Source organism: Saimiri boliviensis, chromosome 2 (assembly GCF_048565385.1).
Source record: "Saimiri boliviensis isolate mSaiBol1 chromosome 2, mSaiBol1.pri, whole genome shotgun sequence".
Taxonomy (NCBI): Eukaryota; Metazoa; Chordata; class Mammalia; order Primates; family Cebidae; genus Saimiri; species Saimiri boliviensis.
Window position 1 is genome coordinate 126,387,069 of NC_133450.1, and position 17,348 is coordinate 126,404,416.

A 17,348-nucleotide genomic window follows, 5' to 3' on the forward strand; every position below is an offset into this window, starting at 1 on the left:
ATCAGAGCTCGCTTGCTTCCTGCTCATGTCTTCACTAGGTCTCATTTCCTAGCGCCAGATATAATCAAGATCACGATCTCTGCAGAAAATATTTGCCCAGAATTGCAGAGAGTAAAAAACTTGACCTTATAACCCAGGACAGTTAAAATGTTAATGACAATGTCTTATTTTAATGTTTAGGTAGCACTTTACAGCTAACAGATGAGTACTTGACTAATATTAGACTGACACTGTTCTGCAAATGGTGCTCTCACTGCTTCAATCCAGAGCCAGTGAAGCATTTGGTTGTAAACAGAGTCCTCAGATGAATGGAGGAAACTCTAGGAAGGGGACTTGATACACTGCCTTCAGGGCTTCCCATAAACTATGTGATACATGGGCCAAAGAACAGTAGTAAACTAATAGTGTCACTCATTACCAACCTCTAGAGTTGTTGGCCCTAGTACAAGAAGTATTGTAGGATTTTTCTCCAAGAACAGTCAGTTGTCCAGGGAATATAGGGGCAGAGGCAATGAGGAAGGACCAATCCAGGGCTAAGTTTCAAGCCAATGATGAAAAGATGATGAGGCATGGGAATCCAGGCTTATAAAGTGTTTAAAGATAAATTAATTCCAGAGAGGGGAAGGAAACCAGCATGTCAATAGTGGGGTAATTAGTCTTGGCAAAGAGAGTAAAACCGGTTCTGAAAGAAGGAATCATGGGAGAAATCAGCAGCAGAAGAGGAGGGAGGTACAGATCTTGAAGGAGAACATGATGATCCAGTCAAACATATATCCTTATAATTAAAAAACTTGAACGGAGGAACAAAATCCTAAAAACAGACAATTGAAAAGTTACCAACAAGGAAGTTGCTGAATCACTGCAGTGCCCCAGCAATCACAGCAGCAGCTGTTAACATTCATTGAATGCTTGTTATGCCAAGCCAAACTCTTTACTTGCACACTCTTATTTAATCCTCATATAAACCCTATGAGGTAGAAATTAGTAACTCTTTTTTCCTGATGATGAAACTGAGGCCTAGAAAAGTTGAGTAAGGGACAAGTAAGTGAAAGAGCTGGTATTCTTGCCTAGCTCTATCTCATTTCAGACCCAGAACACTTAACCACTGCCCTATATCCAAAAGTTACATTAAATAGCAAAAAGCAGTGTTGCTTCTATTAATGCCTCAAGGTATTCCTTCTATAATGGTGTATAAATGTGAGAAGACAGGGATCTCTCTCATTTTTAATAAGCTTATTAAAAATCTTTGTCTTGGTGTCTATCTGGACTACCTATTTTTCTTAGTGACATAACCAGTTTATTAAATAAATGCTACTCATTCAACTGTGGGCTTGGGCTGGGAACTTTAAGTAAGAGTGCCTGTGTCTGTAAACAGTGAATCTGAGTGCCTTTGATTTCATATGCACTCCAGCTTCTGGATCATTTCAGAGGTGCTGGTGTTTTTGTGTCTTCCCTTCACACTGGAGTACAGGTTGGGCTGGCCTGGAGACTTTTTTTTTTTTTTTTTTTTTTAAGGCAGAGTTTTGCTCTTGTTGCCCAGGCTGGAGTGCAGTGGCACAGTCTCGGCTTACCACAACATCCACCTCCCGGGTTCAAGTGATTCTCCTGCCTCAGCCTGCCAAGTAGCTGGGATTATAGGCATGCACCACCATGCCCAGCTAATTTTGTATTTTTTTTTCAGTATAGATGGGGTTTCTCCCTGTTGGTCAGGCTGGTCTCAAACTCCGGACCTCAAGTGATCTGCCTGCCTTGGCCTCTTAAAGTGCTGGGATTACAAGCGTGAGCCACCACGCCCAGTCTGGCTTGGGAGACTTTTAAGTGCCTCTGGATGAGACTGCTCTCCATGAGCCTGAATGTTGGAAGGGAAGAGAGAAATTATTTGTGGCTTCCAGCTCTTTTCCAGCAGCTGGAGAAAGGGAAAAAGAAAACTGGATAGGTGAGAAAACTCTCAGAGGCCTTTCTGAAGCCCTCAGGACCTGTAACACTGTGAGAGTAAGGGCCACTGGACCTTTCCACCTTTCCTGCTGGGGACATGCTAAGAGTGAGAGACACAAACCCAGCCTTTAATTCCTTCTTCCTTCAAGTTACTCTCTACAGGAGGGAAGGGATGTAGTTGCTAAACTTTTCTATACCCCATGAGCTTTCTGAACACTAATTTCCTAGGTATCACATGACATAAAAATGCCACCCAGATGCCCTCAGGTAATAACCAAAAGCTCTTCGGAGGATTCCTAGAGCAGCTTTCTTACCTCCCGTGTTCTGTGCATTCTGCCCACTGCCCACTGCTAACTCCGGAGATTTAACTTCACGTATTAAAGTGACAGAAATTAGAGCCACCTATGTGAACTCCTTCTTCTTTTTTTTTAACCATTTATGCCTAATTACCATGCAGTAAAATGATTGTGCCTGTCATTTCAATATATCTTAAGAGGTTTTTGGTAAGTTTTATTTGATTGCAACACTAAAGTCAGTGCTTGGAAGCTTCACCCAATGCTTCAGCGAGCACTGCTTCACCCAATGTGTCTGATCGCTCAAAGCTTTCAACACCCAAAGGCAACTTGGCTAATAATCACAAGTGATTTTCATTTGGGCATTTGGTTTTGCAACTGTTCTTGTCCATGTCATGCCATGTCTTGCCAGTGTACCTTCTTAAGAGGTGACCTTTTTGTACTGATTTGGTCAAAACAGTATGGGACAGATCGCTTGGGCACCAGTATAAGTCAGGGAGTAGGAATAAGAACCAAGTCAAGGTGGATGCTGTCTTAACTATGCCTAGACTAATTATGGTGTGTTAATTATACCTGGGTTATTTGCCTTGCAGCATGTGCCTAAGCCTGGACACAAGAGAACAGACTCCACCCACAGCAGCAACGAGTCTGAATATACCTTTAGCTCTGAAATTGCAGAAATGGAAGACATTCCATTGAGGACAGAGGTACAATTTAGACATCTGTCACTGAAAGTATGATGTGACTGTGCTGTTATTAACAGGGAGCATTTCTATTGCAGAGCAGACTCCAATTGGCCATAAAAGTAGGATTTGTTTGAATCATTTATTCTTCATAAATGACTTGTAGATACAAACTTATTTATGTTTTTGTACACATAAGTGCTGTGTACATACATACCCATTGCACATATTTTTTGTCAATACAAATTTTTATTTTTAATGTCATTTTGATGGTAAGATTTTATTTTTATAATTCTCTTTCAGTGTGTACAGAAAATATAGCCTATCAGGAATTTATTTCAGACTGAGGCAAATTATTTTATTTTTATTTATTTATCATTTATTAATTTTTTATCTATAGACCACCTCTGTAGACAGAGGTGACTTATTTTTAGAGTAAGCCCTTTGTCCTTGAATGTTATAAACACCAGTGCCCCAGAGTTTAACATAACTGCTGTCTCTGTTTTATGCCAGTTTTTAACCAGTGTAACTTTCTTCTATAAAAATTCATGAAAAATGGTTTAGAAACCTGCTTTAATGTTTTGTGTTATGTGGTATGAAACCAAAATGATGTATTACTGAAACTCCAAGAGTACAGTGACTTTTAGTTAGATTATTCCCAACCAATTCTGAGATCTTTTAAAATATGATATAGTTTCAGTAATGGGTAATTCAAGCACAACTGTCCTCTTTTTATATCATATTCTTTGAAAATGGCCACATCAGAAATAGACTGCTTCTGACAGAATAGCTAGAGAAATTGAATAATTCTTTCCTTTCTTGTCTTAGTTCTACTTAAGAATGAAGTTTCTGTCATCTCATTCTGTTAATTTTGAAGAAAAATGTTATATAGTTGAAATGTAGTATCATTGGAACCAAACATACAAGAAGGCTAAGTAGTTTGTCCAAGTTCACAGCTTATAAATGTCAGATACAGTATTCTAACTGAGGCTTATCTCTTCAGAGTTCATGTTCTTAAGCCATTATTTTCTGTGGACTTCCATCCAGGGATTCTACACTGCAAGTCTCTAATCCCTTTTTTATCTACAGCTAACATTGGCTGGGGCCCATGGATATAACAGTATGGCCAGTATATAGCAGGATATTTTCATATGGGCATTTGGTTTTACAACTGTTCTTGTCCATGTCATGCCAGTGTACCTTTTTCTTTTAAGAGGTGACCTTTTTGTACTGATTAGGTCAAAACAGTATGGAACAGCTCACTTGGGCACCAGTGTAGTCAGGGAGTAGGGATAAGAACCAAGTCAAGGTGGATGCTGTCTTAACTATGCCTAGACTAATTATGGTGTGTTAATTATACCTGAGTTATTTGCCTTGCAGCATGTGCCTAGGCCTGGACACAAGAGAACAGACTCCACCCACAGCAGCACCGAGTCTGAATTTCCAGTTATCTATTGCTATGCAATAAATTAGCTCAAATTTTAGTGGTCTTTTAAAAACAGTAATTTATTATTACTCATAATTCTGTGTGATTTGACTGCCCAGTTCTTCTGCTTCATGTGGTGGTAGTCGGAGTGCCTCATGTAGCTGCATTCTTTAGAGTGCTTGCTTCTCTTCCTTGGGCCTCTCCAGGTAGCCTCTCTTCAGCAGCAGGTGGGTGGGTTCTAAGAGTGAAAGACTAAAAGATGCCAGGCCTATTAGAGCTAGGCCCAGAACTGGCCCAGTGTTAGCTCTGCCACATTCTGGTCAAAGAAAATCACAAGGCCAACCCAGATTCAAGTCAAAGGGAATAGATTCCATCTCTTTTTAGGAGGGAAGACATGTATATTGAGAAGAATCATTTGGTGCCATCTTTAGAGAATACCACAAAGTTAGAAGATTTCAAAATTAGGATTTCTGAGCCTTCAAGTAGATAGGAAGATTTTAGGATTACATCCTATTCATCTCAGTGGGAGTAGTCACTTGCAGTCATTGGAGGGAAGTATATTTACAAACTGCCCATTCCAGTGTAGTACCACTTTAGCAGCTCCTGCTGGAAGGGGGAAGCCGTGATAAAAAGGGTGTGCTTGCTGGAAACCAGTCTGTAGCTCTCTGGAGAATTCACCTGCCAGACCCTCTTGTTTTGCAGCCCTCTCATGCCTGCTGATCTTCATGGGCTGGGTTGACATTGCTTTGGAACCAGTGCTTCTGCTTGGCGTGCACCTCTTCTAGGAGCTATTGACTGATAATCCCTGTTCTTCTGCTCTGGAGCTTTCTCACACCTTCTCCATTTGGGGAAGGGTCACCAGAACATTCTCAGCTATCATTAGGAGTTATTTAAGAATGACTGCCAGGCTTGTAGTGGTGGTAATTTTGTGAATAAGTTTAGTTATCTTGATTTTCCTCAGATGAGAGACGTGTTATTTTTTAGGTCAGTTAAAAAGCTTCCCTCTCTTAGAAAAGCCTTGGTGACAAAGTCCTTACTAAGGCAAGAAAGCGAAACAAAACCTCAGAAACATCTCTGTGACAGATAGCCCAATCTACCTCCTTGCTCATAGGGTATAGCGAGGACATCTCTTTAATTAGACAGTATCTCTTTAATTAGATGTGTCATCAGGGCTCAGAATGGGCACCATCAGGAGCGCTCTTAAATAATTACCAATCTTTATGCCTCAAGTCATTTTGCATTTTTCAAATGTAATCTTTTGTGGTCATCCATCTTCTATTTTAATATTCTTATCCACAGAATTTTGCTCGTCTAGCAATCAGCTAGTAATTTATGCAGTATTAGCCAATGTCTAAAGAGTTACCCCATCCCATTTTTTTCTTTTCTTTTTTTTTTTTTTTTTTGCTACTTCTAGTTGTTAAAACACCATCCCATTTTAATAAGAGGATTTCTTTTAAACAAAAAAATGCCCATTCAAGGCTCAAAGGAATGATTTCCAAATGATATTTTAGGTATAATGAATGAAGTATTATATTCATTTCTAGAGTGAAAGGTTCTGTGACAGTGTAAGAAAATATTAAATAATTTAAAATTTCAGGAACATACATGTACATCATTAATAAATGAACAAACAGTAAAATATATAAGATGGAATGTTTAAATTGTTAAGTAAGCTTCAATGTAAATATTTTGTGCTTAATTTTATGGGGGATGCATAGAAAAGAATTTTTATATGAATGAAATTCTGTAGTGATTTCATGTTTAGCAAGATATTATATCTGTTCTTCTAAGTCAGGACAGACTTTATTAAAAAGATATATAGCTAAACTTTTTCCAATTTTTTTTTTTTTGAGACGGAGTTTCGCTCTTGTTACCCAGGCTGGAGTGCAATGGCGTGATCTCGGCTCACCGCAACCTCCGCCTCCTGGGTTCAGGCAATTCTCCTGCCTCAGCCTCCTGAGTAGCTGGGATTACAGGCACGTGCCACCATGTCCAGCTAATTTTTTGTATTTTTAGTAGAGACGGGGTTTCACCATGTTGACCAGGATGGTCTCGATCTCCTGACCTCGTGATCCACCCACCTCGGTCTCCCAAAGTTCTGGGATTACAGGCGTGAGCCACTGCGCCCGGCCTTCAATTGTTGAGTATTACAAAGTAGGCAGAAAGAAAAAAGTTCAGGTGTAATTAATTTGTGGACAGATGACTTTGACAGCCTATAAATGCCTACTTCTTGGTTAAACTGATTCTTCTCAGGTCATTTTTAGAATTGGAATAACACTTAACTCAGCACTGCTCTGAATTCACAAAAGACCAAAGGTAGCTAATGAATATAAAATTCCTGAAAATAAAAATTATTCATCTCATCAAAAGTCAAAGGCGGCACTCACAGCTGTAATCCCAGCACTTTGGGAGGCCAAGGTGAGTGGATCACCTGAGGTCAAGAGTTCGAGACCAGCCCAGCCGACATGGTAAAACCCCATCTCTAGGAAATATACAAAAATTAGCCAGGAGTGGTAGCACGCACCTGTAATCCCAGCTACTCAGGAGGTTGAGGCAGGAGAATTGCTTGAATCTGGGAGGCAGAGGTTGCAGTGAGCCAAGATCATGTATTGCATGCCAGCCTGGGCAACAAGAGCAAAAGTCTGTCTTAAAAAAAAAAAAAAAAAAAAGTCAGATAAATGCAAATTAATGACAAAGTGCCACTTTTGGTCTATAAACAGAGCTAAATTTTTTTTAAAAATTAGTCACTGCTGTTCAAGGCAAGGTGGTGGATGCTGATAGAAGTGTAAATTGGCCTAATTTAATGGGCTTTAAGAAGTTACTGTTTAGATATTTATGTACTAGGGTGTTTATTTTCATAATATTCCAATAGCAAAAAATTAGAAACAACTTCAACATCCATCTGTACAGTAATAGCTAAGCAAATGGTGACATGTCTGTCTATATATTTAAATATATTGTAAATTTGGGAAACAATGCAATACCAAGTTTGAAAGATCATATGAAATTATAATGACAATATTATTATTTTTTTTATTTTTTATTTTTTTGAGACGGAGTTTCACTCGTTACCCAGACTGGAGTGCAATGGCACGATCTCGGCTCACTGCAACCTCCGCCTCCTGGCTTCAGGCAATTCTCCTGCCTCAGCCTCCTGAGTAGCTGGAATTACAGGCACGCACCACCATGCCCAGCTAATTTTTTGCATTTTTAGTAGAGACGGGGTTTCACCATGTTGACCAGGCTGGTCTCGATCTCTTGACCTCGTGATCCACCCGCCTCGGCCTCCCAAAGTGCTGGGATTACAGGCTTGAGCCCGGCAATGACAATATTATTCTAATTATTTAAATCTATAGATGCATCAAAAAAAGACTAAGAAAAAATTATAGTTTTTCTGTGGAGATAGGATTTTGCCTATATTTTTCTTCTTTGAACTTTTCTTATTTCCTAAATTTTCTAGAAAAGCTTATTCTGCTGTCAACCACAAAAGCAAAAGTAAACATTCTTGTTTGAAACAATTGGGTAGATTTGCAATTATTTAAGAATTATACTTTGACCATTTAGTTAAATAGATGATTGCTGATATTCTTTCACTTCTCCATCCCCACTTCTCTCTCTTTAACAAAGGGACTCTTTATTGTCTACATTAATTCTAATTGTACAATTATTCTCTTCTCTTCATAAAAAGAATAATTGTACTATTAGAATTAATAGTACAAAATTAATAGTACAAAATTAAAGTACAGTAGTACAAAATTATTAGTACAAAATTAAAGCCGTAAGTAAACATGTTAAGTAAACATGTTAAAACAAATAGCACAAAATTAAAGCTTTAAATAAACATATTAAAACAATTATGGCACCCACAGCTTCCATGATGATGGTTAGTTGTCTCCATTTTTTTTAGCTTTAATTAGTGTATCTTTGTTTATCCTAATAGTTCTCACTGTGATTCTGTTTTGGAACCAATTGACACACTTTTAAAATGTTATTAGGTTATCCTTCAGTTTATTAAGGACTATACAGTCATCCCTCCATTTCCGCAGGGGATTGGTTCGTGAATACCAAAATCTAAAGATGTTCAAATCTCTTATATAAAATGCAGTAGTATTTACGTATAACCTATGCACATCCTTCCATATTCTTTAAATCATGTCTACATTACTTATAATACCTAAGACAATATAAATGGTATATAAATAGTTGTTATATCGTATTGTTTTTTATTTGTAATAAAAGGCCAAGACCCATCTGCAGAGCCATGGCTGAGCTTTATGTCCATTTCAGCAGTCTCTTCTTAGTGGGGACACAGCCCAGCCTAACCAAGCAGTGTTTTGTTAAAGTAGTGAGAGGTAACCTCTCTTCACTGTTTTCTGTAGAGGGAGTAAATATTCTAACAGTAAAAATGTGACAATCATTTTCATTTTTATTGTTTTGGGAGTTGTTTGGGAATATTTTTGCTCTACAGTTGGTTGAATCTGAGAGAGTGTGGAACCCACAGATACGGAACTCATGGATATGGAGGGCTGACTGTATATGTTTTGGTTTTTCAGATTTCAGTTTTCTCTGTGATCTCAATATATTTATGCTGACATTTCATATTTTCAAAAATAATTCTTCCTGATTCCAAATGTAGTACCTGACCATTGTAAACAATTTAAATATAGGAGGGTGCAATGTAAAAAATGAAACTTTCCCATAGTACCTTCCATTCTCTGAGATAACCATTGATAGCCTTGCAAATTTTTATATGCTATGCTAGGTATATATTTAAAAGTCAGATATGTTTGTGTTTTATTAACAAAAACAGGATATAATATATTTAATATATTTTCTGTCCTGCAGTTTGTGGGTTCATGTAATACTTTAACACGTGTTTATCTGCTCATGTTGATATACTTCATTCTTCTGCTGTTGGAGTGCAGTGGCACAATCTTGGCTCAGTGCAACCTCTACCTCTCAAGATCAAGCGATTCTGCTACCTCAGCCTCCTGAGCAGCTGGGGTTACAGGCACGTGCCACCACACCCAGCTAATTTTTATATTTTTAGTAGGGACAGGGTTTCACCATGTTGGTCAGGCTGGTGTCAAACTCCTGACCTTGTGATCCGCCTGCCTTGGCCTCTCAAAGTGCTGGGATTACAGGTGTAAGCCACTGCACCAGGCCTACTTCATTCTTTTTAATAGCTAAAAAAATATTTCACAGTTTGGCTATACCATAATTTATTTAAGCAACTGTCCTATTGACTGACAATCAGAGTCTTTCCCGTTTTTTTTGGCAAGGACAAACAAATGAACAAAATGCTGCAATGAACATCTTTTTCCATATTTTTCATATACTTGTGTAAGTGTTTCTATAGGATTAATTCCTAAATGTAGATTTGCTAGGTAAAGGTATGCACATTTAAATTTTAGTAAGTTCAATAAAATTGCCCTTTTCAAAGGCCTATTTTTACTTCCACCAATATCATACAAGACACTGTGGCTAACACAGAGCATCATGAATCTTTTCAGTGTTTGCCATTCTGATACAGGAAAAGTAGTAGCTCACTGTTGTTTAATTTGCATTTCTCCCATTGTTAGCTAGGTTGAGCATTTTTAAAATATATTCTCTAGATGTTTATATTTCTTATTCTGTAAGTTTGCCTATTTTTCCGTTGAACTGTTTGTTGTTTTCTCATTGGCTTGTATGTCTTCTGGCTTGTCTTGACCATCTTGTGATTCCTGGGGTTTAGGAGCCAACTGAGAAGAAGGTGCCTCTGGACATGTCATTGTTCCTTAAGCTCCAGAAGCGGGTCACAGAGCTGGAGCAGGAGAAGCAGGTGATGCAGGATGAGCTGGACCGCAAGGAGGAGCAGGTGCTCCGCAGCAAGGCCAAGGTGCGCAGCACAGCCCATCCGCAGAGCTGAAGCCGGCTTTATGTCCATTTCAGCAGTCTCTTCCTTAGTGGGGACTCAATCCAGCCTATCCAAGCAGTACTTGGTTAAAGTAGTGAGGGCTAAACTCTCCATTGTTTTTTGTAGAGCAAGTAAATATTTTAAGAGTAAAAATGTGACAATTAAAATGTAAAACTTTTACTTTAAATTTTCCCTAGGAAGAAGAAAGACCACAAATTAGAGGTGCAGAACTGGAATATGAGTCACTCAAGGTAATGGGAAGTTTCTGCTCAAGACTTTGAATATTTTATTTTGGCAAGAGGCCCACTCAGAGCCTCTCTTTTTCTCAGAGAACATCCATAAGGGCTGAATGTTGCACCAGAGGTCCTAGCTTCAGCCTTATTAAGCGTTATTTCTTCTGTCCTTTTTATAAATTCTATTCATATAAGCTAGACTTTAGTCTAAACAGGAAGAGAAGTAGCTGCCATTCGAGGCTGTGGTAGTAAAGGACGTGAACTCTAGCATCAAGTGCCCTGGGTTCAAATGTTACGTCTGCCACTATAAAAATCTGATTGGGTGTGATGGGGCAGACCAGACATACCAGTAGGAATCTGCTCTCCAGATCTTGTCCTGCCTCACACAAAAATGAATGAATAAAGGCATTCTCTGTAGTATGAATGAAGCCCAGATTCACAAAGCATTAGATTAGTGATGCTCAAAATATGGTCCCTGAACCAGCAGCATCAATGTCAGCTGGTAACTTGTTGGAAATGCAGATTTTCAGGCCTAACACTACTAGATCTATTGAATCAGAATATCGGAGGGTAGGGCCCAGCAATCTGTGTTTGAATAAGACCTCTGGGTAATTCTGATACATAGTAAATTTAGGAAACATTTGTAGGTTACACGTCAAAGTTATGACATGTATGTGTCTTCTATTATGGAAATAAGCGATGAGAATCTGATTGCCAGTTGATGGGAGACAGGGAAGGGAGGGAACATTCATTTTCACAAAAAAAATAATTTATGAAAGAAAGCATTATATATTCTTAAACTAGAAAAAAGAAGGACTTTAAATAATTTTAATATAACACATTGAAAAGACTGATATGGTGCTACAAACCTTAAGATTTTGTCTCTGGGAAGAAACAAATAAAATATTTAATGTTTATACATAAGTGTTGCAGTATCATCAGGCCTTGCATCTTGTGCTAAATGAGGCACCATGGTTTTTTAAGTGCCTGTCTACATCTGTCTTGTGACACTTTTGTTCTAGTGTCAGTGCCACTCTATTCTGGGTTCCTATTGCCATTGTTTGAACAGAGCATGGAGTGGGCAGCACTAACTGGTGGCGGGGTCTAGCTGTTAGGACATGAAATATCGGGGGGGTGAGAATGTACATATCCTTTTGTATGGCTGGAGAAAGGCCTTCAGCCTCGCCTCCCACCTCCCAAGGCTCTGCTCACAATGTCACAAGCATGTCACACAGAAAAGAAATTTGAAAAATACACTATTTGTTGACATTGAGACACTAAAGGCAGTTTTATCTCTTTGAATGATATGGTAAATTTTTAAAATTAGAAGTTAAAAGCCTAAAACTTCAATAGTCTTTACATTCTGCTTTATAAAGGAAATAAGGGGAAACTACTAAAGATTTTAGGGATCCACCCATCTGAATCATTCATTGGAAATATCCTGGCCAGTTGGACCCTGAGATTTCCCTGATATTTATCTGCAAACAAAAGCTGGGCTCCATAGCACGGGTTAAACTTGCCTCTTGAGACTCAGAAATCTCTCCAGGCCAGTGAACACACCCTGGGCAGGCCAGAATACATTTGACTCTGGAATTTGGGTTGATGAAGCAAACTTCCATTGACCTTACTCAATTCTACTTGATGTCAGACTTCCTTAATTTGTAGAGCAGAGCTCTGGCAGAACCTAGGAAGCCATTCACCAGGGTAGCTCTGATGAACTTTTCCAGCAGAATTCTCTACCAGCTTGGGGGAAGTTTGAACATCCAATGTAAAGTTGAGGATGACAGCAATGAACTTTTCTTCATATTTCCTACAGCGTCAAGAACTAGAATCAGAAAACAAAAAACTGAAGAATGAGCTAAATGAGTTGCGCAAGGCCCTCAGTGAGAAAAGTGCCCCAGAGGTGACTGCCCCAGGTGCACCTGCCTACCGTGTCCTCATGGAGCAGCTGACCTCTGTGAGCGAGGAGCTTGATGTTCGCAAGGAGGAAGTCCTCATCTTAAGGTCTCAGCTGGTGAGCCAGAAAGAAGCCATCCAACCCAAGGTAAGCATGAGCACACAGCTAAACTGGGTGTTCGGGGACTGCCCTTGATGTCTTCTTATCCTTTCCCTCCAGTTTATAATGCAGCAAACACTTAAGAGCATTTTTAATCTAATTGAAGATTCATCATTAAAAAAGAAAATCCCACTGTTGTTTAAAACTATTGTAAGTATAAATTGGAATGAGCAAAAAGCGAGGGGAATCCCAAATGATCATCAAAGCTTCATCTCTCACTCATGAGTTTTAAAATTAATCTTTCTGTAGTAATCTGGCCACAGTAAATTTTGATCTAAAATAAAATTTTACTAAATACAAAAATATCTGAATTGTTTTACTGTGGGAAGGCATTAAATACAACTTTAAAATTATTTGTTGAAAATAGCTGGTTTAATTGGAGAAGTAACAGATGAAGTGGTGAGAAGTGAGGTCAGTGAATGGAAGTTATGTGGAGATGATTTCTGCTCACTTAAAACAGTTCTGTTTAGTAGGGGGTGCTGTCCCAGTGGGAGGGGCTGGGCTGTTCAGGGATTCAACAGCAAGGACTCCTGCACTGAGGATATAGACAGCCCTTTGAAGTCCTTCCCTGCCTTCATTTGAGACCCAGTGCTGCCATATTCTGGTGAGAGATGAGCCTTTCTGTCATTTACCATCAGAGGGAATCTGATCACCTTGAAAACCTGGTCTACCTCCCTGCCCATGTGAATGCAACAGAGCATCACAGGACTTGAGGCAATCAATTATCCTAACTGTGTGGTGTGTCATATAAAAAATATCCATGATGAGGCCAGGCACGGTGGCTCAAACCTGTAATCCCAGCACTTTGGGAGGCCGAGTCAGGTGGATCACGAGGTCAAGAGATCGAGACCATCCTAGTCAACATGGTGAAACCCTGTCTCTACTAAAAAGACAAAAAATCAGCTGGGCATGGTGGCGCGTGCCTGTAATCCCAGCTACTCAGTAGGCTGAGGCAGGAGAATTGCCTGAACCCAGGAGGCGGAGGTTGCGGTGAGCCGAGATCGCGCCATTGTACTCCAGCCTGGGTAACAAGAGCAAAATTCCGTCTTAAAAAAAAAAAAAAAAAAAATCCATGATGTATAATGAGCTGGATGCCTGAAAATCTGAGAGTGCTCCTCTTAGAAATGGTATTTCTGCATGCAGTTTAGATACCATACCTGGCACATATGTTTGGATTTGATGAAGGCAGCTCACACCTGAGATTAACACTGGTCCAGAAAATATCAAATTCTTTTTTTTTTTTTTTTTTTTGAGACTGAGTTTCGCTCTTGTTACCCAGGCTGGAGTGCAATGGCGAGATCTCAGCTCACCGCAACCTCCGCCTCCTGGGTTCAAGCAATTCTCCTGCCTCAGCTTCCTGAGTAGCTGGGATTACAGGCAAGCGCCACCATGCCCAGCTAATCTTTTTTGTATTTTTTTAGTAGAGGTGGGGTTTCACCATGTTGACCAGGATGGTCTCGATCTCTCGACCTTGTGATCCACCCGCCTCGGCCTCCCAAAGTGCTGGGATTACAGGCTTGAGCCATCGCGCCCGGCCCAGAAAATATCAAATTCTAAAAAATTTGACTAAATAATTTGGGGGAATAAAATTCCAGTAATCATGGAGTTATATAAAGAAATGGGCTTCCTTATTTTGAAATGAATCACAAAACCCTTAAGCCAGAAATGAGAAGAACCCTCATTTTGGCTTGGCCATATAGGTCACAGCTTCCCCCAGGGCTGTCTCAGTTGGTTCCCTTGGCTACCACTGTGGCAGGGCCTCAAGAAACAAGCCTTGCAGTCTAGCTTGAGCAGAGTCCAAAATCAGGATTCCTTTCTCTAGTTCTCTTGAGACAAGTTATTATTCTTTCTAAAAAAAATTTAATTGACAAATAATAATTGTACATATTTATGGGGTTGCAATGTGGTAATCTCACAAGAAACTTTAGTAAACATCAAGAGAAAGGAAAAGAAAAATGAAGCAAAAGATGTAAAAGCAATCCAGCTAACAGAGCACACAGTTCTGCTATCACAAATTCTCCCTTGCCCAGCTCACGTACCCCATGTGACAGCTGCTCTCCTGACCCTAATGGCTGGCCCTGTCCAACTAAGGTACCTGCTTGCTCAGCTCGAGCCTAAACATGGCAGCACTCAAGTCGTCTCTTAGGAGAAATGCCCATGACCCTGATTAACATCTTCCAGACTCCCTAGGCTGTTTGTCCCTTTTAGTGTCTATTCCAAGAGACACATCATGTCACCATTCCATTTCAGGGCAGTGTTGAGCAATACCCTGTGAGCTAGGGGATGAACGAGCCCAGACAGGTCTTGTGTATTGGCTCCACCTCTAGAGTTTTCTGGGAATGTTTCCTTGGACAAATGACTTCCTGGGATGGGGGACATAACTTTAACTCCACAGACCTATGGTAAGAATTTCACCCACGTGCATTAACAGGAGGGCTATTCTCTCACAAACTCAAAAACATTGTATAACCAGAAAAGTCAAAACAATTTAAAAAGAATTTCAAGCATTTGTTCCTGTCAGCACATAAATACATATTAGTATTCATTTTATGACAGTTCCAGGAGTGTTAATTTATTTACAGAGTTAATTTTAGAGAAACAACTCATGGCTGTTTTTAACTTAGCTTTTATCTCTTATGATAGGGACTCATTGATAAAATTTATTTATGGAACTAAGAGTTTATTGTTTTCTCTGTTTGTTTTTTGTGCTTGCTAATTTGTGATTTTCAGGATGACAAGGTAATTATAAAATTTTTTTTAAGTAAATACTTCTGTTTAATCCTAACTTTAGTTTACAGGTATCCGCCAGTGTATGTAATTGTTGCTTTCTGACCAAGTCTATTTTGATATTTGTAAATGAATTTCCTATTTGACTCCTTCTGATTGGGAAGTCAGTAGGGAAACAGGGTTATAGTAGGCTCCAGTCTGGATTATAGAGGGGACTTCATGACTTCTAATTCATAGGCAGCTCTGTGACACAGCCTGGGGAGGGAAGCCAGTTTAGTTGGAGTACACTCAAAAGCACAGGCTCTCCTGAGCACTCATGTCTACCAGTGGTGGGCTTGTTGGCTAAGAGTGAAGAGCAGCCTGAGAAGCTGAGCACAGTGTTCTTTGCTGCCATTTTCATCTCCCCGAGTGTAGAGTTCACAGCTAGAATGACAAGTGGCTCATGACAAGGTTGCAAAGTCAAATTTCTCTACCATATCTTGTTTCCTTATATACTGAGAGACAGATATGGCTGGGATTTTCTTGTATAGGACAACCCTTTTAGAACTTCTGGTCACAGGTTTAGAGAGACAAAGTCTGAGCACTGAGTCAGGAACATCCTAAATGCTGGTGGCCCAAGTCTAATCCCATTCCCCAAGTGCCACTTTTTAGCTAAGATAGTCAGCATGAGGAAAGAACTGGCGACTTACTGCCCAGGAGAGCAGCATGCTAAGAAGGCTATCTTTTATTGGATTAGCTAATTTGATCAAGTTACCTCATTTGCTAAAAGTTCAAAACCATACCATGTAAATCTTGAGATATTAGAGCACACAGATAGCATTATGTGACGTAAACACTTGGGTCTTTGAAAGTTATTACCTATGGGTCTTAAAAATCTGAGAATGGCCCTTTATGAAACAGAAAGATTTTATTCCTTTCAGAGAAAAAGAAGTTCTCTGTAAAATAGGTACTAAAATATTTATAAAACATAGCTAAAAAAACACTCTGTGGTGTTAATGGGAAAGCTTTTTAAAATTCAGTAAAATGTAAACTATTTATTAGTATATTATGTGAGATTATAGCTGGTCTTCTCAGAGGAAGCATTTATAAATTTACAAAAGATAGCATTAAGAGAAAAGTGGTATTTTTTTTAAGGATTTTTAAAATACACATTGAAATTCAGAAACAAGCATTTGTAGTCTCTAGTTGGCATTAGAGTTATCTTGGAACTTGTCTTTAAGATCATGGTATTTGAAGTATATTTTATTAAGTGTATGTTTCATTGCAAGGCCTGACCTTAGTTCATGTTTACTAAAGAATCAAACATATACTATTTAGTATATGTGGTCCAAAAGCTTTTGAGTTGAATTTTACATAGAATGTTTCCATTTAGACAAACCATTGGGTTCTGTAGTATATTATTTTTTAGAAGCTAGACAGCAGTGATTTTTTTTCTTTAAGTTCTGGGATACATGGACTGAATATGCAGGTTTGTTTCATAGGTATACGTGTGCCATGCTGGTTTGCACAGCAATGATTTTTATCTCTTACTCTTATCTAGAAAGATAGAGTAGCTGAATAGAAGATTTTGAAATTACATTGGTTGTCAGACAGATTTGACTAAAAGGAGAAAATTTTTAAAATTAAAATGTTGACAAAAAGTTATTTTTATATTAATCATTAATAATTCTGACCTGTCAGATATTTATTTCAAAAGCTTATATATTATAGTATATTATACTGGAGGAAAAAAGAATTGAATGTGAGAAAAGAAAAACTTAATTTTCCTGAAGCATATCATCTGAATACTACCTTTGTTCAGAGTTCTAAATGAAAAAGTGAACTTTATGTCAAACTTTCAGTGTTTTATTGGGGCATCTGCTTCACTGTAACTGGTAAAGAAGTAGTGGAAAGAATGGCTTTGTACAGTCCATTAAATATGTCCCTGCTTATTTTTCAGGCACGCACCACCATGCCTGGCTAATTTTTTGTGTTTTTAGTAGAGACAGGGTTTCACTATGTTGGCCAGGCCGGTTTTGAACTCCTGACCTTGTGATCTGCCTGCCTTAGCCTCCCAAAGTGCTGGGATTACAGGCGTCAGCCACCATGCCTGGCCCATC

At 39.0% G+C, this 17,348-nt stretch overlaps 1 protein-coding gene across 4 annotated transcripts in view; it reads left to right on the top strand.

The window, feature by feature from the left end:
- The window catches only part of MYO5A (myosin VA), a 222,489-nt gene that overhangs the window by 170,723 nt on the left and 34,418 nt on the right, over positions 1–17,348 (top strand). For all 4 annotated transcript variants that reach the window (XM_074394231.1, XM_074394232.1, XM_074394233.1 and 1 more), the window contains exons 25-28: positions 2,822–2,935; positions 10,072–10,215; positions 10,431–10,484; positions 12,283–12,510. In XM_074394231.1, coding sequence (XP_074250332.1) covers positions 2,822–2,935; positions 10,072–10,215; positions 10,431–10,484; positions 12,283–12,510 — 540 coding nt within the window. The remainder of the gene's footprint in view (positions 1–2,821; positions 2,936–10,071; positions 10,216–10,430; positions 10,485–12,282; positions 12,511–17,348) is intronic.